Consider the following 22,969-nt stretch of genomic DNA (forward strand, 5'->3'; position numbering starts at 1 on the left):
TAGAATATCATGAAAAAGTTGATTTATTTCAGTATTTCCATTGAAAAAGTGAAATTTGTATATTATATTCATTCATTACGCACAGACTGATATATTTCAAATGTTTATTCATTTTAATGTTGATGATTATAACTGACAACTAATGAAAATCCCAAATTCAGTATCTCAGAAAATTAGAATATTACTTAAGACCGATACAAAATAAAAAAGATTTCTAAAAATGTTGGCCAACTGAAAAGTATGAAGATGAAAAGTATGATCATGTACATCACTCAATGCTTCGTTGAGGCTCCTTTTGCCTGAATTACTGCAGCAGTGACCTTCAGCTCTTCTGCATTGTTGGGTCTGGTGTTTCACATCTTCTTCTTCAAAATACCTCATAGATGTTCTATGGGGTGAAGGTCAGGCCAGTTTGATGACCAATGAAGAACAGGGATACCATGGTCCTTAAACCAGGTACTGGTAGCTTTAGCACTGTGTGCAGGTGTTAGGTCCTGTTGGAAAATGAAATCTACATCTCCATAAAGTTGGTCAGCAGCAGGAAGCATGAAGTGCTCTAAAACCTCCTGGTAGACGTCTACGTTGACCTTGGACCTAAGGAAACACAGTGGACCAACACCAGCACATGACATGGCACCCCAAACCATCACTGACTGTGGAAACTTTACACTCCACCTCAAGCAACGTGGATTCTGTTCCTCTCCTCTCTTCCACCAGACTCTGGGACCTTGATCTCCAAAGAACATGCTAAATGTACTTTCATCAGAGAACATAACTATGGACCACTCAGCAGCAGTCCAGTCCTTTTTGTCTTTAGCCCAGACGAGACGCTTCTGACACTGTCTCTAGTTCATGAGTGTCTTGACACCAGGAATGTGCTACAGCTGAAACATGTCTTACATACGTCTGTACGTGGTGGTTCTTGAAGCACTGACTCCAGCTACAGTCACTCTGTGAATCTCCTCCACATTTTTGAATGGTTTTGTTTCACAATCCTCTCCAGGGGGCGTGGCTATCACTATTGCTTGTACACTTTTTTCTACCACATAGCCAGCAGGCCAAGCCCAAGTTCAAGAACTTGTAGAAAACTGATACATGGAAATAAATTAAATATTTTACCTTTGAACAACTGGATAATTTAGCACTTATTATAGATAACATTTGTAAATAAAATGTGTCATTAAAAAAAGTGCAAATGCTCAATAAAACCCAGAGCAGCTTTAAGTTCAACATTTTTAAAAACTTGAACATTTTAACCCATAAAACTATTGGATCTGCCGAAAAGAAGAAAAAAAACGTCATATTCGAAGGTTTAAAAAAGTAAGGAGAAAAGGTAAAAAGTCGCCAAAAAAAAATAAATAATAAATAAAAAAAAATACTCAAGTACAGAAAAAAACTACTTAACTATTTGTACTTCGTTACTTGTCACCTACATCTGTGTGCGTGGCGTGTGTGCGTCTGTGCGTGTGTGTGTGTGTGTGTGCGCGTGTGTGTGTGTGTGTGTGTGTGTGCGTGTGTGTGTGTGTGTGTATGTGTGTTTGGATCCAATATCCAAAAACTAATCAGTAGTTTATGAACGTTTTTATTTATTATTTAGTTGTATATTTTTTAATTTCTCTGTTAATCCTAAAAAAAAAAGTGTGTTTACGCGCGTTCTGTGCGTGAGCGCGTGTCCGCTACTTTCAGTTTGAGGAATGCCGACAGGCCGCGTGCTCACAGGAAGCAGAGCGGAATTAAAAAGTTGCTGAGTCACCCTCCCCTCCCCTCCCCCTCCTCCTCCTGTTCTACAGACTTTGAACGACACCGTCAGCACCGACACCGACCGGAGGACTGACACCGGGACAGACAGAGACAGACAGAGACAGACAGACAGTCTCTGCTCATGGACGCCGTGAGTAAATCCTCTAGACATGGCGCTCGTGCACATTTCTCACGCACACACAGTGAGCTTTGGTTCCTGTTGCTCAACATTAGTTCAGACTCACTTTATGTTTGTGTTAAACTTTGTTATTCTGATCACTTTGATCTCAGTCACATGACCAACATTAACATCAGCATTAGAATCATTTTGAATGTTCTGTGTTTTTGGAGTCATTTGTGTGTATTTTGTTGCCATTGTGTGTATTTTTGTTCTTATTTCAAGTGTTTTTGAAGTCATTAAAGTTTGGTTGAACATATTTTGATTTCGTGGACATTTCTTGAATCTTTCTTTTAACGGCAAAATGCAACAGAGTACAGTGGTTCTCACACTTTTTAGGTTCCAGTCCCCCTTCGTCCGACTACAACATTTGGCTGTTTAAACTATTTAAAAACATCTATAGATCATAATGATGGAATTAATTAGTGATAACACACGTTTTAAATCATCTTATTTAGTAAATAACAGTATTTAGTGCAGTGGTTCACAACCTTTTTTGGATCGTGACCCCATTTTTAGGCCGGGCTGTTGTTGTTGTTGTTGTTGTTGTTGTTGTTGTTGTTGTTGTTGTTGTTGTTGTTGTGGACACTAGTTAAAATCACTACCATGGCTCAGTGGTAGGGTGGGTTGTCCAGTAACCGAAGGGCTGGGGGTTCAAATCCCGCTCTAATCGAGTCATTGTCGTTGTGTCCTTGAGCAAGGCACTTTACCCACATTGCCTTGTATGAGTGAGTATGAATTGTGTATGAATGTTGGCGGTGGTGGGCAGAGGGGCCGTAGGCACAAAATGGCAGCCACGCCTCTGTCAGTCTACCCTAGGGCAGCTGTGGCTACATTGTAGCTTACCACCACCGGTATGACAGTGTGAGTGACTGGTGTGAATGAATAACGGTTTGTGTAACTATATAAATCCAAGCCATTATTATTATTAATATTACTCCTCTGTTATTCGTGAACGAATCAGGCTGAAATTTGGTATCTATAATATATGAATGTGTACGCATCAACGCTCTGAGGCTTATTTTTGATTTGGGGCTCAGATGGGCCCTGGGGGGCCCCTAAAGAAGAAAAAAAATGAAAGTGTTTAATCTTTTATTTGTTGAGTCAAATATTGCAACCGTTGGTGGAACTGAATCATTGACACATACTAATATATGCATGTGACCTATTCCTCCGTATGTTCTACGGGGGCCCCAGGGACGACATTCTCAGGAACGTGGTACGTGCTATTCAGCGCTGAGACGTTCCGCGGCCGTAGCTTGTACAAACTTACAAACTATCAAGATTCTGTTGTTTTATTTTTTTTTTAAACAAATAATAATCATTTCAAAATTTTAAAAATGTATTTTCATTTTTCAATTTCAACTCCAGGCGACCCCACATGAGGTCCTGACCCCAAGGTTGGAAAACACTGATTTAGTGGCTCCTGAATAGATTGATTTCTATAGTTTTTATCATTTAGAATGACACTTTATTTATACATTTTCCACTCTCTCTCTACTGATATAGTAGATAAATAAGTTTTAAAAATCTCTTCATAACAAACACTAAGACAATCACATTTATTATACATTATAATAATAAACTGTCCTTGAGAAATGTCATATAAACCTTCTTAAAATCTCTCAATCATTGAAACAATGACAAACATATGCTACGAGACTTTAAAATAAATAAATAAAAAAACAGAACTTTAATTAAATAATGATAATTAAATCCACCAGTATTTGGTCTCTTTCAATACATCTTGGACGTTGCTCCTCTTTCTTTTTTCCTCGTGTGACAATTTCATCAAAACTAAACGGAATGTTATTAATTCCGACATCAGGCAGTAAAATTATTTATCTTTCAGGAACCGGTGGAACCTCTCTGACACACCAAATATTAGTGGAGTTAGGGTTATTTAAATGAACGTGTTCCCCGAGTTGCATTCAGGGACGGTTCGTAAAAAGAGGACATGTCTGGGTAAAACCAGACTATGGTCACCCTAATTAAAACATAGTTTTGTTGTTGTTTTGTATATTTTCAGTTATTTTTTGTATATTCCTAGTTGTGTTTTGTCTTTTTTTTTTTGCTGTAGCTTTGTGTGTTGTTTTGTGCGTTTACTTTGGGAGTGTATATTTTTAGACATCATAGCATCTAAGTTTGATCATTTAAGACAAGATAAAGAGCTTTATTCGTAACACGTTGGGGACATTTGGTTTGTTACAGAAACGAAGAAAAGGAAATAAAACTTTACACATTAGGAATAAATAAAAGAAACATGAATAACAAGGGTGGAATAAATTTAATAATGTAATACTTTAATAAAGATGAAATTAATCATAATTCGACAAAAGCAGCAGTAACAACGTAGTGACACACACACACACGCACACACACACACACACACACACACACACACACACACACACACACACACACACTAAGGGTTTTTATAAACATCCATTATTCATCACAACAGCAACACACAATCATATAATCTTTGGAATTACATTATTTGTTGTTATGGGCAACTTTTGTCACAGGGGGCGGGGCCACAAACGTGATTGTATCTGATCTGAGGGTCACATGATCAACATTCAGGTCAGCATTAGAATAACGACCAATCAGAGCATTAACACAGGAAACTACAAAGAGTGTGCGTTTTTGTTGTTGTTTTGGACATACAGTATATTCTCCTGTCTATTTTGTATATTTTTTTGTTATTTTGTCTTTTTTTGTCATTCGTGTTGTTGCTTTGTGTATTTTCATTGTTGTTTTGTGTGTTCATTCCTTTTTTGTGTTTTTGTTTTATATATTTTTGTGGTTTTTTTGTATTTTTGTTGTCATCTTGTGTGTTTTTGGAACCTTTTTTGTAATTTTGTTGTTTTTTTGTGTGTAGATTCACTTTGTGTGTTGTGTTTTGTTATTTTTGTATTTGTCTTGTGTGTTTTTGTATATTTTTGTTTTATTTTTGTGGTCTTGTTTTTGGAGTTTTCTTTGTAATTTTGTTGTTCTGCGTGTTGATTCCTTCTGTGTTATTTTTTGTAGTTGTCTTTTTGTCACACACACACACACACACACACACACACACACACACACACACACACACACACACACACACACACACACACACACTTCAAGGTGTTAAACAAGGTGTCAAAGCAAACAAAACAAGAACAAATATACAGTAAGTCAATGTTGTTGCTCAACAAGTTGAGCAACTGAAGCAACAGGTTGTCGTGGACGTGTTTAACGTTAACGTGCTTTTGTGTAACCTGACAACAAACAAAAGCAACAACAATTACACGTGTCCTTTAAATCGGGGGTTCTCAACCTTGGGGTCAGGACCCCATTTGGGGCTGTGAGACACTGGGAGGGGGGTCACCAGATGCCTTCAAGAAAATGAGAATATATTTTGAACAATTTGAGCCCATTTTTGCTTATTTTTTTTTAAATTTTTCTGCAACTACACCAAACTCACCATATTTGAAGCTATTTTCATCACTTTTTCTTGCCATGTTTTTGCTCATACAGGGTAATGGGCCCTATTCGTATATTGGTATGTGCCATTTTTTTTCCAGGCTCCGAGCGTTGATGCGTACACATCCTTAGATAATATCTACCAAATCTCAGCCTGATCCGTTCATGAATAACAGAGGAGTATTGATTTGAACTAGTGTTGAGTCTGGTAGCCAGACATTATAAATATCGAGATATGAATTTTGGTCCGTATTGTCCAACACTACAGTACATTAGGTTTAAATGAAGTGAGATGTTTAACTTCTGTGTGTCACTCCTCACATCACTGGAGCTTGAAGCAGAACAACTCAGCTTTAGAGGTGGTGAACAAACAGAAAGAAAGAAAGGACGTTACACCACATTAATCTGTGCAGGAAATCAACCAGCATGCTTTCAAATCACATCAAAATAAGTCAAACAAACAACAAACCACTTCATAAATGTAGATTTACATTAAAATCAGGCCCAAATATGACACAGAAAAGGCCTCACGTGCATATTAAAGGACATTATTATACATTTACATGATATGTTTCACTGTAAAACAGATGATTGAAGGTCTAGACTTCGTGGAAAATGAATGAATGGATGAATGTCTAAACCAGGGGTGTTAAACACATTTTAGTCCAGGTCCCAAATACAAAGTAGTTTGATCTTAAGTTGTCCACAGATTTTAGGAAAACGAGCAATTTCAACATTAATGTCCAGGAGTTTTCATTTGGGAAGCTTTAACTAACAGGTCACCTTCAGGGTTTTCTGCCCCGTCATCCCACAGATCATTTTACAGCTGACTTTAGGTCAAATATTGCTGACAAAGGCTCTTTTTCATTTAGTCTTTACTCACCTTAAACAGATCAACAATGATGGAATCAGCTGCAGGTGAACAATGAGCCATTTTCATTGGTTAAAGCAGTGGTTCTCAACCTTATCAGGTCTCGACCCCCAAAATAAAGGTCCCAGAGAGCGGGGACCCCCACTGTAGCTGAAGGTGGTGGAACACAGACATGAACATTGAAGAACAGTCATGTGGAGACAGGACCATCTATAAGGGTGGAAATGGTGGTGAAATGGGATTTTAAAAACCACAGAAATTGGTTAAAAGTTGCAAACTAGATTGGACAAAAATAGACAGAAAAAGTGGTAAAAAGGGTTTAAATTGTCAATATTGGAACAATTAGTTTAAACTGACAAATAATGGGCGTTACAAATGTGAATGTGTTGTCAAAAATATGCATGAAATATGGTGAAAGAGGTTAAAAGTGACAATAATGGGTCAACATGTGACATTAGGTAAAAAAGTGGTAGAAAGGGTTTATAAGTGCTGAACATGTCTTGAAAGTGGAAAAAATGTGCAGAAAAAGTCATTGAAATGTGACGTAGAAGTGTCGGAAATGTGAGTAATGTAGCAAAAATACATTAAATAGAGCAAAATTTTTGCAAAAAAAGTGTTGAAAATAGGGTAAAATATGGTGAGTTTGGTTTAGTTGCAGAAAAATTGGCTCAAATTGTTCCTAAAATATTCTTAGTTTTTTGAAAGCATATGGGGACCCCCTCCCAGTGTCTCGCGACCCTAAAGTTGAGAACCCCTGGGTTAAAGGAACACTCAGTCACACACTGCAGACTTCACAGTTGCTCAATAACACGTCATGTTGTTGGTAGCAGTCACCGTGTCACACAAAATACACAAAACACACTAAACACAGTGTGTCAGATTAACAAAGCAAACACCTCCTTATCTCAGAGTGTGGGTGTGCGTGTGCGTGCGTGTGTGTGCGCGTGCGTGTGTGTGTGTGCGTGTGTGTGTGTGTGCGTGTGTGTGTGTGTGTGTGTGTGTGTGTGTGTGTGTGTGCGTGCGTGTGCACTCTGACTATTTGGAACACACAGAAACGATGACGAGGCAGCGACACAAACACCCCCCCCCCCCCACCACCCCCCCTTCCCTTTATTGTGTTTTAATCTCACAGATTTATTGCCTCATATTTTCACTTTCAAATTGACTTCACTCTGTTTCAGAGTTTTATATTTAAATAAAAATCATCAAAGTGTTTTTCCTCTCATTTTGTAAATGTGTAAAAAAAGATAATAAAAAAAAAAGAATAAATATGATATACATATAATCAAAAATATACAAAAGGGTATTTTAGCTAAATAAGATTAGTAGTTTGACCAAATCAAGACCATCAACGTCCGCCATAAATTTGTTCACATTGCTATGCATGATCACAGACTTATTGAATATTCAATATTTATTGTGTCGTTGGCTGCATTCTCATAGGAAACAATGGGATATTTTCTGCTGAAATGATCAATAATTGTATTGAAGATCAGCTGGTTGCAGCTTGTAGCTCATTGGCTATCTCATAACGGACAGAATGAGACGTTAACTTTACTGAAGTCCTGATGTGTGATCTATATTCTGCTGCTCCTCTGACATTGTTACTGAATGATGTTTCCTGCAATGATTTATCATACTACACTATTGTTTCATTATCTCGAGATAATTATCCCGTTATCACGGGAAAACAAAGTCTTGTTATCTCAAGAAAATGAAGTCCTGATCACGGGGAAAACGAAGGAAAAAAAATGTATAAAAGCATGTCCCTTTAGGGGATATAAAAGTCAGGTTTGTATATCAGCTCTGTCTGCTAGCATAGCATCTCTTCTTCACTGCTAGAATAGCTGCATCCCAACCAAACACTGGGTTACCAGCGCCCTCTGCTGGTCCAAACTAATATCTGGCGGCTGCAACTGAAGGAAAACAATTATTCTCTCTAAACATTTCCCCAATAATATAATAAATTTTAACATTCATAACATTAGTGAATTCAACTAAATTAAATAAACATTATCTTTAAGAAATATTCAACAAAGAAAAGAGTCGCTAGTAAGAATAATTCACAGACCAAATTTGTAAAAAATTAGATTTTGAAGATGTTTTTAATTCTTCTCTATGAAATTGAATATGGATTTTTTAAAACATTCATAATCAATATCATCATGAATTATGAATTAAAAGTCCTGCGTCCAGGGTACTGGGTTATGAAAATCACAAATGTAAGGGTATATGTGAGATATATTATGAATATTAATGTGCATTGATACAACTAAATATTTTACCAAAACCAACTACAAGCAAACCACAGAAAAATGATGTAAGTCATGCAGATATGTTCCAGTACCAGACAGTATTCTACAGAGGACTACTAACAGACCACGCCCCCATACTACTGCTATACTATAAGTTGGTATGTTTTCAACTGGAAAGAGATAAAGTGATAATGATGCTCAATTCTTTGTCATCATTACCATGGATACCAGATTTCAACTTGTAAATACATCATGCAAACACAAACATGGGGAGACAGAGCTTTTTCTATTGCCGCCCCCCCCCCTCACTCCCTCAAAATCTCAGAGACTGCACGGACCTTCTCACCTTCAAAAAACACCTGAAAACCCACTTATTTCGGACTGCTTTTAATGTATAGCCATTTTATCTTGTAGTCTACCTATTATTTATTACATTGTGTTTTTTACTTAAGTCTATGCCTCTGTATTTTTACTTATGTAAACACTGTAAAAGCGCTATACAAATAAAATGTATTATTATTATTATTATTATTAAACGAGGTGAGAAAACACATCATGCTAAGAAAAGTGCTACAAAATAGACAAAAGTAAAGCCACAATTATACTAATATAATGCATCAAAAACCACCATATAGCATCATTTTTGCTAAATGCCCCCGACCCTTGTAGTTGTCCTGCGTCATCAGCGGGAACTCACCGCATCTTTTAGCCTTCTACTTTTTTTTTTAATTAATCATACTACTTTTTTTCTGGACATCTCTGTCAATACATTAACACTTAACACTCTTTAAAATGCAGTTAAAAAGTTTATATTTCTTTTTTGATTGTCAACTAATATTTTGTTCAAAATTTTAATTTGTCTTTTGATATTGATTTTTGTGTACTTTGTTTATAACTTTTCCTCATACATCAAAGTTTAATTGTGCATTTTGTCTCATGATTTTATTTATTTATTTGTTAGCTTGGCTTATTCTAAATTGTTTGTATTTATTGAAAGGGGCGGAGCTCTTATACAAGCCCTTTAATGTTTTTTAATGTGTGCTAAATAGATAAATAACTGAATGAATGAAATGGAATGATCCTGTTTCCATCTCTCCTCAATGTGTTTGTATTTTTATTTTTTCACAGGATGAAGACGTAATTCCTGCACAGATGTGATGGCCTACACTCCCTTCCTCTTTCCTATGAAGCGTTGAAGAAGTAATAGATTACTATTACTAATAATGGTGATCATGGACTGAGTGACGTGTTTTCAACCTATTGATCCTGGACAAACAGTGGATGATGTGGATGATTTCTTTCTTGTGTTGATGGAGATGTGGTGTGAGATGTTTGCTCCACCTGGTGGTGGCGGATGGAATCACTGCTACTTCTTCCTGTTTCATCTTCATGTGTTTAATACACTACACAGAGATTAAAACAGCTGGATGGTCATGTAAACATGTGGGACCAAAGGACATTGGACACTGATTTTTTTCCCACATTAAAGCCAACCTGAACACTTTAGGCTCCGCCCCCCTGTGAAGTGCTCCATGCAGGATGAATTGTCTCTGGAGGAAGAAACCAGACTTCTCTGCTATCGTGGTTCCGTCCATCCGTGGATCTGGATATCTGGACTACACGGTGGAGACGCACGCGTCCAGGTCCATGAAGGTCATGGAGGAGTTCAGACAGAAGGACATGTTGTGTGACCTCACCATACATGTGACCAATAATGACAAAAACACAGTGGACTTTAAGGTAATTAAGAAACAATCAGACACATTTAAGGTATAAATATGACCTCACTAATACTCTTCACATCTGCCCTCTGATTGGTTGGATTTGAATGTTTCTTCAACCATTAATAGACTGTCAATAACAAAGTCACATTATACACACACACACACACACACACACACACTCTCCTCAGTTAAAGGGATCCTCCTGTTTTTACAAATGTGGCCTAAAGTCTTTGAAATTTATTAGAAGATTTAATGTCTAATAAAACACATTATTTTGCACCATATTCATTTAATTGCCACATACTGTTGAAGACACAAACCCTGAGGATAGAAATTTTTCAACTGTCTGTGATTTACTCGCTAACTTTAGCCACCAGAGCGCGTCAGCGCACTGTTTAAGGGAGAGTTAAGGTCCCTTAGGAGAGCTCTTTTTCTCTGCTTCATTGTCTACTACCAAACTTCAGAGTTGGAACTGTCGCCTCCTGCTGTCACTGATTTTGAACTGATTTTCTGTAAACAAAAGAGGTTTACGTCGACATCTTTAACTTTTAGGACACATTTGTAAAAACAGTGGAGGGTCACTTTAAACTCCAGAACTGACCAAGACAAGACCCTACAAATCAGTTTTTAACGCGGTTCTCGCACTTTACTTTGAATTTGTTTGACTGCAACTCTTTCAAAGCACAACATGCACAAATCTTCAGTCTTCAAACTGTGTGGTTCCAGGTTCATAAGGTGGTCCTGGCCTCGTGCAGCCCCTACTTCAGAGCAATGTTCACCAGCAGCTTCAAAGAGCGCCACGCCTCTGAGGTCACCATCCAGGATCTGAACCCTCAGGTGGTGGGGAAGCTGATCGACTACGCCTACACCGCCCACATCACCGTGGGAAAGCAGTGTGCGCTGCACCTGCTCCTAGCTGCCATGAGGTGAACACACAGCTCCACCACAGAAGAAGAAACACCAGAGGAGTGTAGTAGCAGTGAATGCTCTTCTTCTTCTATCGTTTGTTGAAGGTATCAGGTTGACGACGTGGCCAAGGCCTGCTGTGATTTCCTCACCAAACATCTGGATGCTTCCAATGTCATCGGAATCTCTCGCTTCGCTGAAGACATCGGCTGCCCTGAGCTGCTCCAGCACTGCTGGCAGTATGTCAACACACACTTCAGTCAGGTAACACACACACTAAGGTCACATCATCAATAAAGCATCATCCTGGGAATATAAGCTCTATTTAAATATCCAGTGTTGTGATACTTACTGTGAATTAGTAACTAAAAAGTAACTCATTTACTTTACTAATCACGTTAGTCTGCAGATAAAGACATAACGGTGGATCCTCTAAAGGTTTACGGGTATTAAAACGTGTGCAAACGTCACTCCACGCGCTAATAAGGGGTAAAAACCCTAGGGAATCAGGACTGCGTGTGTCACAATGTGCCCTCAATCCATTTAGCGCGTTTGCCTCTGAATATGTAAAGAAGACGGAGCTCATAAGGGGCGCCAAAAATGGGAGGAGGAAATGCAAATAAATTAATGCAGTGGACGCAATGCAATTCATCAAATCAGGAACTGTTTGCGGTGACTGTTTCTGTTCCGAAAATAGTACGACTCACAAGCAGGTGCAAACACACACACAGAGATCAGCTGCACTGAATGTTGACACAAAACACAGCAGAGATGGAAAAAGATGCTCCAGTGAACCTTTCTAATAAAGGCAAATAATTTCAATAAAACAATCGTCAATATTAACAGCCAATGAATAAGAAAATGCAGAGTAAAGTGTGAGGGAGAGAAAAAGGCGGTGCGTGTGGAGTCTGGTGTGTCTGCGGTGCTGAGGGTCACTGTACGCGACGCTCCAATGACCTCAGTGTCTTTTTCTCTATGTTTTGATTGTTAAACTCTCGTGTTGCTTTGATGGGAGGAGCGTCAGGCCAGCATCAGCTGATCAGCTGCACAATTCACGCACAATGTTCACATATGCGAGTGTGCGTGACACAGCGCTGCTCAGGAGCTCAGACCTGCTGGATGACGCTCAGTAGATCATCTTCTGATGGTGCTGATCGATTGATTGACAGACATTAGCTCAGATCAATAGGATGGTTTCTGTCCAAATCTGCTTGTTTTTCATGGACTGATCAGAGCAAAGTTACAGGTCCTAACGGAGCAACCACATTAAACTAGGGGGAAAAATATCATTAGTTTTTCAAGTTGTTGATGTTTTTTAAACAAAAATGTTTCTATGTTTATTTAGTTTTTTACATTATTAAATGTTTGTGCAGCAGCCTTACTTCTCCACATTGAACGAGCAAAATGTTTATTTAATTAGGGAGGTCTCAACCACGTCTTTACGCAGGTGAGGAAACAGCGCCACCAAAGGATTTAGGGACGCACCTGGTATAACACCCTTTATTTGGATTAATAAGTCAAAGATTGTTTGATCTAAAAAAAAAAAAAAAAAAAGAGGGAAAAGGTTGAAATTGTTGCTCTCTCTTATTAACATTGTTGGTAAAGCTTGGTGCATTGCATTGTGGGATGTGGAGTCCTGTAGACGGATACATAGAAGAGTTTTTACTTCTTTTTTTACATTCTTTCTGTGATTTCTTGAGTTTCTTCTCCAGACGAGGAGGATAGTGATTGGTTTGTTCCCAGTAATCCCAGTAATCACTACAACACATGCAGTTTGATTTTTTACCAAATAAACAAATAATAAACATCCTCCATTGTTTTGCTGCAACTTTCAGTGAAAACATCAGGAATGTTTTGGTCGACTCTTCCCCACCCCTTCTGTTGTCCTACCCTGACTCCCTCTTCCCTGTTCCCTTCCCCCTCTCATAGGTGTAACACTGCCCTCTGTTTTTACATCTTCCCTTTAATAAAGTGTTTCTTACTCTTCCTTAGGGGGGCTGGTGATGGTCACAATTATGCAATAAAATAAATGTATTTATTTCTCTGCAATAACAAAAAAAACATGCATTGTTGTCGTAAAAAGATTACACTTCATGTAGTGTTGACCTTTGACAGCATGTGCAAAGAAAAAAAAGAAATCAAACACAAGAAATTACAGTCAGTCAAAAGAAGAAAATTCTGACTTTATTCTCATAAAATCTCATATATAATTATTTTTTTCTTTTGTTTTCCTTTAGTGTGTATTTAGACAATTTTGCACCAAACTTTTGAGTTGGTTTTACAGCCTTCATGTCATTACTGTTACTGTATGATACTGTATTGTACCTGATCTGAGGGTCACATGATCAAAATGCTTGTCAGCATTAGAATGATGACCAATCAGAGCATTAAGACAGGAAACTACAAAGAGGTGTGTGTGTGTGTGTGTGTGTGTGTGTGTGTGTGTGTGTGTGTGTGTGTGTGTGTGTGTGTGTGTGTGTGTGTGTGTGTGTGTGTGTGTGTGTGTGTGTGTGTGCGCGCATTTATTAATAACATTTGTGAATTTTGCGTCTAAATGGGCTTCGTTCAGTGATTTGATGATAGTTACATGCCTAACTTACTAAAATATAGTTTTATTTTGAAAAGCTGCTGATCAATGCTCTTGTGTTGCAGGTGACCAAAGAAGAAGAGTTTTTAAGCCTCACTCACTGCCAGGTGGTGGCGCTCTTCACTCACAACAATCTGAAGGTTCTCTGTGAGTCTGAGGTGGGTAACACAATGCCTTCCCTTTCAAAATAAGAGTCTTTTACGAGTCTCAGATATGTGCCAAACAATGCCTTCCCTTTCAAAGTAAGAGTGTTTTTCTCAGTCTGTGATATAGGCCAAACAACACCTTCCCCTTTCAAAATAAAAGTGTTTTATGAGTCTGACGAGTGTGCCAAAAATTTTTGTTTCAAAATAAGAGAGTTTTTTGAGTCTGTGGTGTTTGCCAAACATGTCTTCCCTTTCAAAATAAGTGTTTTTATGAGCGATATGTGGGCCAAACAATGCCTTCCCTTTCAAAATAAGAGTGTTTTTATCACTTTGTGCTTTAACTAAATTTTTACTGTTGTTTTTGTTTCCTTTTTAAATGATTTTTGCTTGTTGTATGAAATAAACAATACCTTTGTTTTATTTTAGATGTTTCATTCATCAATTGATATGTAGACGCTGTAAATCAGAATATAAACTGAGGTGCTTTATGTAAACCCTGTCAGGTGTATAAGGCGTGCACGGACTGGGTGCGAGGCGACCTGGAGAGCAGGGTTCAGTATCTTCATGCTCTCCTGAACGCAGTTAAAATCTATGCATTACCTCCAAACTTCCTGAAGAATGTTCTTAAATCCTGTGACATCCTGAGCAAGGTGAGTCACGTGACTACGTGAACTTCCTCCATGTGGTTTCTCACACTCACTGGCTGTTTTTCTATTTTTATATTCCAGGCTGATTCCTGCAAGGACCTCCTGTGGAGAATCTATGACGCCATAATCCAGGGGAACTTTCCTCCTGCACCAAAGAGAGGTCCCCAGCTGATTTATGTGGCCGGCGGGTACTTGGTTACAGCTTAGTATCACTAATAACAGCACAATTATTATAATAATTCATAACATCCAGGGAGCAGAAACAAACAAAAAGATAAAGAAAATGACAGAAAAATATTCAGAATGAGTGTATAAATGCACAAAATGATAAAAAATGCAGAAAGTAATACAAAATGACAACAAAATAAAAATCTAGGGAGCGAAGCCTGACAAAAAGATACAGAAAGTAACAATAATATACAAAATGAGGCCAGAAACACACAAAATTACAGCAATAACACACAAAATAATATAAAAATAAGCAAAATGACAGAAAAATATACAAAATGCAGCCAGAAAAACAAAGAATGACAACTAAAAAATTACTCTGAAAAATGATAAAAATACACAAAAAGACAGATACAAAATAACAACATTTCTCCAAAAATACAGAAGAATCAACAGAAATACAAAATGTCTCCAAAAACGTACTAAACAGGAAAAAACCACAATATGACAGACAAAAAAATCCCTCCAAATGAAAGAAAAATATACAAAATGACTCACAAAAGTAGAATATACAAAATAAGTCCAGAATCGCACAAAACCACGCGAAACAACAGAAAAATACATAAAATAACATAAATATACAAAACGACTCCAAAAACACAAAAACTCTTTGTAGTTTCCTGTGTTAAAGATCTGATTGGTCATTGTTATTCTAATGCTGACATGAATGTTGATCATGTGACCCTCAGATCAGATACATCACATTTTGTGAATCTGTGTTCAGAACGATGTTGTAACGCGACTCTTTATTCTCTTTGTCCAGATACCGTCAACGTTCTCTGTCCATGATGGAGGCGTTTGATCCCATCAGGAACGTTTGGATTAAACTGGCTGATATGGAAACACCGTGTAGCGGTTTGGGAGCCTGTACGCTACTGGGACTGCTTTACACCGTAGGTTCTAGATCTACTTTACACCGTAGGTTCTAGATCTACTTTACAACGTAGGTTCTAGATCTACTTCACAACGTAGGTTCTAGATCTACTTTACAACGTAGGTTCTAGATCTACTTTACAACGTAGGTTCTAGATCTACTTTACAACGTAGGTTCTAGATCTACTTTACAACGTAGGTTCTAGATCTACTTTACAACGTAGGTTCTAGATCTACTTCACAACGTAGGTTCTAGATCTACTTTACAACGTAGGTTCTAGATCTACTTTACAACGTAGGTTCTAGATCTACTTCACAACGTAGGTTCTAGATCTGCTTTACAACGTAGGTTCCAGATCTACTTTACACCGTAGGTTCTAGATCTACTTTACAATGTAGGTTCTAGATCTACTTTACAACGTAGGTTCTAGATCTACTTTACAACGTAGGTTCTAGATCTACTTTACAACGTAGGTTCTAGATCTGCTTTACAACATAGGTTATAGACCTACTTTACAACTTAGGTTCTAGATCTACTTTACAACGTAGGTTCCAGATCTACTTTACAACATAGGTTATAGACCTACTTTACAACGTAGGTTCTAGATCTGCTTTACAACGTAGGTTCTAGATCTACTTCACAACGTAGGTTCTAGATCTACTTTACAACGTAGGTTCTAGATCTACTTTACAACGTAGGTTCTAGATCTACTTCACAACGTAGGTTCTAGATCTGCTTTACAACGTAGGTTCCAGATCTACTTTACACCGTAGGTTCTAGATCTACTTTACAATGTAGGTTCTAGATCTACTTTACAACGTAGGTTCTAGATCTACTTTACAACGTAGGTTCTAGATCTACTTTACAACGTAGGTTCTAGATCTGCTTTACAACATAGGTTATAGACCTACTTTACAACGTAGGTTCTAGATCTACTTTACAACGTAGGTTCCAGATCTACTTTACAACATAGGTTATAGACCTACTTTACAACGTAGGTTCTAGATCTGCTTTACAACGTAGGTTCTAGATCTACTTCACAACGTAGGTTCTAGATCTACTTTACAACGTAGGTTCTAGATCTACTTTACAACGTAGGTTCTAGATCTACTTCACAACGTAGGTTCTAGATCTGCTTTACAACGTAGGTTCCAGATCTACTTTACACCGTAGGTTCTAGATCTACTTTACAATGTAGGTTCTAGATCTACTTTACAACGTAGGTTCTAGATCTACTTTACAACGTAGGTTCTAGATCTACTTTACAACGTAGGTTCTAGATCTGCTTTACAACGTAGGTTCTAGATCTGCTTTACAACATAGGTTATAGACCTACTTTACAACGTAGGTTCTAGATCTACTTTACAACGTAGGTTCCAGATCTACTTTACAACATAGGTTATAGACCTACTTTACAACGTAGGTTCTAGATCTGCTTTACAACGTAGGTTCTAGATCTGCTTTACACCGTAGGTTCTAGATCTACTTTACAACGTAGGTTCTAGATCTACTTTACAACGTAGGTTCTAGATCTGCTTTACAACATAAGTTATAGATCTACTTTACAACATAGGTTATAGACCTGCTTTACCATGTAGGTTCTAGATCTGCTTTACAACGTAGGTTCTAGATCTGCTTTACACCGTATGTTATAGATCTGCTTTACAACGTAGGTTCTCGATCTACTTTACAACGTAGGTTCTAGATCTACTTTACAACGTAGGTTATAGACCTGCTTTACAACGTAGGTTATAGACCTGCTTTACACCGTATGTTATAGATCTGCTTTACAATGTAGGTTCTAGATCTGCTTTACAACGTAGGTTCTAGATCTGCTTTACAACGTAGGTTCTAGACCTGCTTTACAACGTAGGTTCTAGATCTACTTTACAACGTAGGTTCTAGATCTGCTTTACACCGTATGTTATAGATCTGCTTTACAACGTAGGTTCTAGATTTGCTTTACAACGTAGGTTCTAGACCTGCTTTACAACGTAGGTTCTAGATCTGCTTTACACTGTATGTTATAGATCTGCTTTACAACGTAGGTTCTAGATCTCACCAGTAAATAGACTCACACTGATTAGTATAGATCATACAAGGGCAACTGGGGACACGGGGCCCACATGCAGACATTGATCTTGTTTTGTGTGGCCCCCAAAGTAAATGGACAAAATGACCAAAAAAGCACAAAATGACAGAAACATACAAAATTACATAAAAATACATTAGAATAAAAATATACTCAAAATCATTCCAAAAACACACAACACAACAACAAAAAAACAACATGATAGAAAACCCATAAAATTACAATTTACAGAAATTTTACAAAACCACAATGAAAACACACAAAATGACAACAAATATAAAATGACTCGTAACACCCAAAACAACAATAATACAAGAAAACAAAAACAAAAAGTTCAAAATGAGAGAAAAATATACAAAATGACTTCAAAAACACAAATGACATTTACACACCAAACTATTTGTTGTGTCCTGTGTTAATGCTCTGATTGTTTTTCTAATGCTGACATTAATTATCATAAACTGCACTGTGAACACAAACTGTGACAGAATCATAAACAGGACTATGTCAGTGTGAAATCAAAGTGGTTTTTATTGTGTTTGTGACCCAGGTTGGAGGTAGAAACTATTCCCTCCCCAACAACACAGAGTCCAACCTGCTGTGCTGCTACAACCCCATGACCAACCAGTGGAGTCAGAGAGCCCCCCTCAACCTCCCCAGGAACAGAGTGGGAGTAGGCGTGGTCGACGGATGCATCTACGCCGTGGGCGGGTCTCAGGGCTTCGTTCACCACAACACGGTGGAGAGGTGAGACGTTCTCTCTGTGGGAAATGTGCTGCAAAAAATATTATAAAATGACAACAAGAATACAAAAAAATATCTTCAAAAACACACAAACTCTTTTATCGCTCCAGGAAAATGCACATGGACAAAAAAACCACAAAAATAGCACAAAAAGCGACTCCAAAAAGCATAAAAATAACAAATGCACAAACTTTGTTCTTTCGTGTGGCCCTCGCTCTAATTATGCCCCCCCCCCCAAAAAAAAATACATATCGGCAAAATTACAAAAGGAAAACAGAAAAATGTATTCAACAACAGCGAAAATACACAAAAAGATTCACAAATGATTAAGAAACTCAAAAAACACAAGGATAACAAAAATATATAAAAACAAAAGAAATACAAAAGTTAAACACATTTTAACAAGTTGACTATAAAATGAAAAACACAAACTTAACCAAATATTGCACAACACAACTAAAAATACTGAAAAATGTACAAAATAAATGACCTAATAAAAGTTAACCTTCTTCTTGTGTTAGCTTCTGTTAGCATCTCTTATGCTAACAGGTCCTAATTCAGCTGTAAAATACACTAAACAAATATCTATCATCTAATTTCTTTCCTATCTATTGATTACCTTGTTAGTCTCCATAATCAATGATAATATAGGTTTTAATATTTATGGTGTGGACGTCTGGGCCTGTTTTGTGTCAGTATTCTCCTACATTTGTTTAATTGGAAAAACATCTGAAACATATTTTAATAATCATTAACTACATATGTATAGAACTGTTCATAGAACTGTAACATGGTTCCCCAGGTTTGTGTTAAATTATATTTGACATGTTTTATAGAATTTTTATGGCAATTACAATTATAAAGTCAATTATCTGAACTCAATTACATTTTAATTATGATTATGACAGCAACAGATTATTTGAATTACAATTATATTTATGCCATAATTGTAATTGGTGGCAAACGTCTCTGCTCTGGATTAGAATAAATCTCATCAAAAGTTGCCCAACATGGTTGCCGGTTTAACCTAATCCACTTAATGTTGCCGTACACACACACACACAGAGCTGCCGTGAATCCCTTTAAAGACCCAATGTGATTATCAGAGCTCCTCCTCCCTGACGTTACAGGTGGGATCCAGAGTCCAACATCTGGACGTTTGTCCGTCCCATGTCGGTGGCACGGCTGGGTGCCGGGGTCACCGCCTGCGGGGGGTTCCTCTACGTGGTCGGAGGCTACGATGGAATGAGACGTTGGAATACTGCTGAGAAATATCATCCTGACACGGACACGTGGCACCAGCTAGCCTCCATGAGCAGCCCACGCAGCGGACTGGGTGGGCATTCATTACGAGAAACAAACTGACAATGAGATTAAAGTCTGGCTGTCAGAGGAAAAACGTCACAATATTACATCGGAAAAGTCATCATTTTACAAGAAAACACTTTATGTTTTAATGTTTATATTTTGAAGACTAAAAGCTGTAATGTTGTGAGAGGAAAAAACGTATAATATGAGAAAAAATGTGTAATGAGAAAAATCATGTAATATTATGATAAAAAAATGTGTAATATGAAAGAAAAAACTTGTAATATGAGAAAAAAACATGTAACTTGAGAGAAAAAAGTGTAAAATTATGAAAGGAAAAAATGTGTTATATTATGAGATAAAAAAATTTGTAATACGTGAAAAAGAACTTATAATAATATGAAAAAAAATAATAATATTATGAGAAAAAATGTGTAATATTGTGTGTGTGTGTGTGTGTGTAGGTCTGGTGTGTGTGAACTCCTTCCTGTACGCTATCGGAGGTTACGATGGTCATGTGCAGCTGAACTCTACGGAACGTTACGACACGGTGGGAAACCTGTGGGAACCCAGAGCTCCCATGATGCACTGCCGCAGCGCGCATGGAGTGGCCGTGCACGAGGGACTCATCTACGTCCTGGGTCAGTCTAACTGTTATCACAGGGGGCGGGGCCACAAACCTGTGATCACATGATCAGCATTCATGTCAGCATTTACAATAATGACCAATCTGAGCATTATAACAACAAAGGAACTGTTTGTTTTTATTATTTTAGTTTGTTTTATGAATCATTTTTAATATATTTTCTTTTGGTTTTACATATTTTTCTGTTATTTTTGAGTCGTCTTGTGTAATTCTGTCTTTTTGTGAATTTCTCTGTTATTTTTGTGTATTTTTAGTCGTCTTGTGCAATTTTTAGTTGTTTAGTTTGTTTTTGTGTACATTTGTTTCTGTTAGTGTATTTTCATTTAATTGTGTATGTTTCTTATTTAGTTATTTTGTGTATTTTTGTTGTGATTTTCTAAATGTTTGTAATTGTAGTTGTTTGTCTTTTTTTAAATGTCTTTGTTCTTCATATATATTTGTTGTTAATTTTAAGTTTTTTGTGTGTTTTTGTTGTCATTTTTTACATTTTCTGTCATTTTGATCAATATTTGTTTATTTCTTTTGTTTTTTATTAATTTTTGTTGTTTATTTTTCTGTAATTTTGTCTGTTTTTTGAGTGATTTTGTGTAATATTCTTGTCATTTTGTAAATCTCTATTATTTTTGTTCATATATTTTTCTGTTGTTTTCCTTTTGTGTGTATTTTTAATGTTGCCTGTTTATTTGTGTGTCTTTTTTGGCCCCCGAACCACCAGTTGCCAATTTCTGATTTAAATAGAAACTACAGAACTTTTCAAATTTGACACAAAATATTTGTCATTTCTATAAAAAAACAAAACAAATTGAACCAAATTAAAGTTCGACTGGAGGCAAATGACATTTTACACAAAGCAAATATGGGATGCTTCTAAAATGAAAATAATATTTTTGTGACCTTTTGATTGAAATGAAAGCTTAATGATTATTGATTATTGATTGAACTCTCTGTGTTTGTGTTTCAGGAGGTTTTGAACACAACGACTTCCTGCCCAACGTAGAACGTTATTGTCCACAGTCTGACACGTGGACCAGCCTCACCAACATGTCGGTCGGGCGCAGCGGGATGGGAGTGGCCGTTACCATGGAGCCCTGCCCCGGGAACCTTCCTCAGCAGGAGGAAGAGGAAGAAGAAGGAGGAAGTACCCACCATGTGACAGGAAGAGGAAGAGGAAGTCAGCCTCCAGATGAACAATCCTCACACTGGGATTATTGATCCGCTACCAGCGTTTGGCTGTTGACCACGCCCCCTTTTCACACAGATCTACACTAAACATAGATCTATTTTGTACAGAATGATTTTAGAATAAATAAATGTGAGGGAAAATGTGTTTAATGGTTTCATTTCTCCCAGTTGTTTGTAATGCAGATGTTTCACCACTAGATGGAGCCACAGCTTGAGAATCACAGCTTCTAAAGGAGGGGGAGGAGCCTCACCATAAAGATTTACTTTGATCTCCTCAATCACCAAAGTCAGGTGTTTTCTCTATTTATTTATTTTTTTCATTTTGTCTATTTTAGCTGTTGTTTTGTACATTTTAGCTCATTTTGTGTGTTGTAGTAGTTTTGTGTTATTTTGTTGTTTGTATTTTATTTGTGTATTATTTATGTCATTTTTGTTGTCATCTTGTCTATTTTTGCTTGTTTTGTGTGTTTTTTCATATTTTGTGTATTTTTTCATATTTTGTATATTCTTAGCTCGTGTTGTGGTTGTTTTGTGTTATTTTGTTTGTATTTCATTTTTAATTTATTGTTTTTGTGTGTTATTAATGCATTTTGGGTAATTTTTGTTGACATTTTATTCATTTTGTGTATAGATGTGTAGTTTTTAAACCGAGTGCCACATGTGGCCCCCGCGCCTCCAGTTGCCTACCTTTGCTTTAGGTGACGCTGTGTGAGGCGTAAACTTTTCCAACGTGTTTAACTAATAGCAAACATACAGAAAAGTGCACGAGATGAATTAGAGGAATGCACACGTGCACGCTCAATCGGGGCTCTAGGAGCTGAAGGGGGCGGGGCTTTAGCGGCCCTAGGCCTGTAGGTGTGTGACCTTGGGAAGGGATGACCTCATCAACATCTCTAGTAAAGCTAATGTGTTCATTGTGATGCTCGGGCCATGAAGGTGACTTTGGTGTGGAAGCACGTGCACAAAGCGACGTGCACATAGCACTGAGGTAAACGTTACTACTGACCACAGACAGGGGCCACATGTGGCCCTCGATCAAAAACACACAAAATGACTCCAAACACACACAAAATAAAAAATACACACAATAAAAACAAAAATACACAAAAAAATAGAAAAAATGTTTTCAAAAACCTAAAGTGAGAACAAATATATATATAATGACATCAAAATAACTCCAAACTGCAGAGAACCAGAGCGAGGGCCACTTGTGGCCCGCGAGCCCCCTGTTGCCCATATGTCTCTGAAGAGGTTGGTTGCAGTAGGTTGCTCTTGGTTGCATGTAGCTGTGTATTGCCTGTTGTGTTGTATGTTGCTTTGTGTTGCATATAGCTGTGGGTTGTGTTCTGTTGCATGTTGCTGTAAGTTGCCTGTCG

General features: G+C 37.5%; 1 protein-coding gene across 1 annotated transcript; it reads left to right on the forward strand.

The window, feature by feature from the left end:
* Positions 1–1,697: 1,697 nt before the first annotated feature.
* keap1a (kelch-like ECH-associated protein 1a) lies at positions 1,698–21,738 on the forward strand. The gene is made up of 12 exons (XM_028437797.1): positions 1,698–1,891; positions 9,638–10,249; positions 10,960–11,159; positions 11,247–11,403; positions 13,792–13,884; positions 14,376–14,522; positions 14,601–14,707; positions 15,511–15,640; positions 18,264–18,460; positions 19,588–19,793; positions 20,230–20,406; positions 21,373–21,738. Exons 2-12 carry the CDS (start codon positions 10,049–10,051, stop codon positions 21,621–21,623), a joined length of 1,866 nt encoding a protein of 621 aa, XP_028293598.1. The 5' UTR covers positions 1,698–1,891; positions 9,638–10,048; the 3' UTR covers positions 21,624–21,738.
* The last annotated feature ends 1,231 nt before the right edge of the window (positions 21,739–22,969 follow it).

This window comes from Gouania willdenowi, chromosome 22 (genome assembly GCF_900634775.1).
Source record: "Gouania willdenowi chromosome 22, fGouWil2.1, whole genome shotgun sequence".
NCBI lineage: Eukaryota > Metazoa > Chordata > Actinopteri > Blenniiformes > Gobiesocidae > Gouania > Gouania willdenowi.

Excerpts from the sequence above, each read along its gene's own strand:
- keap1a (XM_028437797.1), top strand. The coding sequence starts at position 10,049 with ATGAATTGTCTCTGGAGGAAGAAACCAGACTTCTCTGCTATCGTGGTT. Across the intron at positions 18,461-19,587 it reads CACCACAACACGGTGGAGAG|GTGGGATCCAGAGTCCAACA; the intron begins GTGAGACGTTCT and ends CTGACGTTACAG. Across the intron at positions 20,407-21,372 it reads GGGACTCATCTACGTCCTGG|GAGGTTTTGAACACAACGAC; the intron begins GTCAGTCTAACT and ends TTTGTGTTTCAG.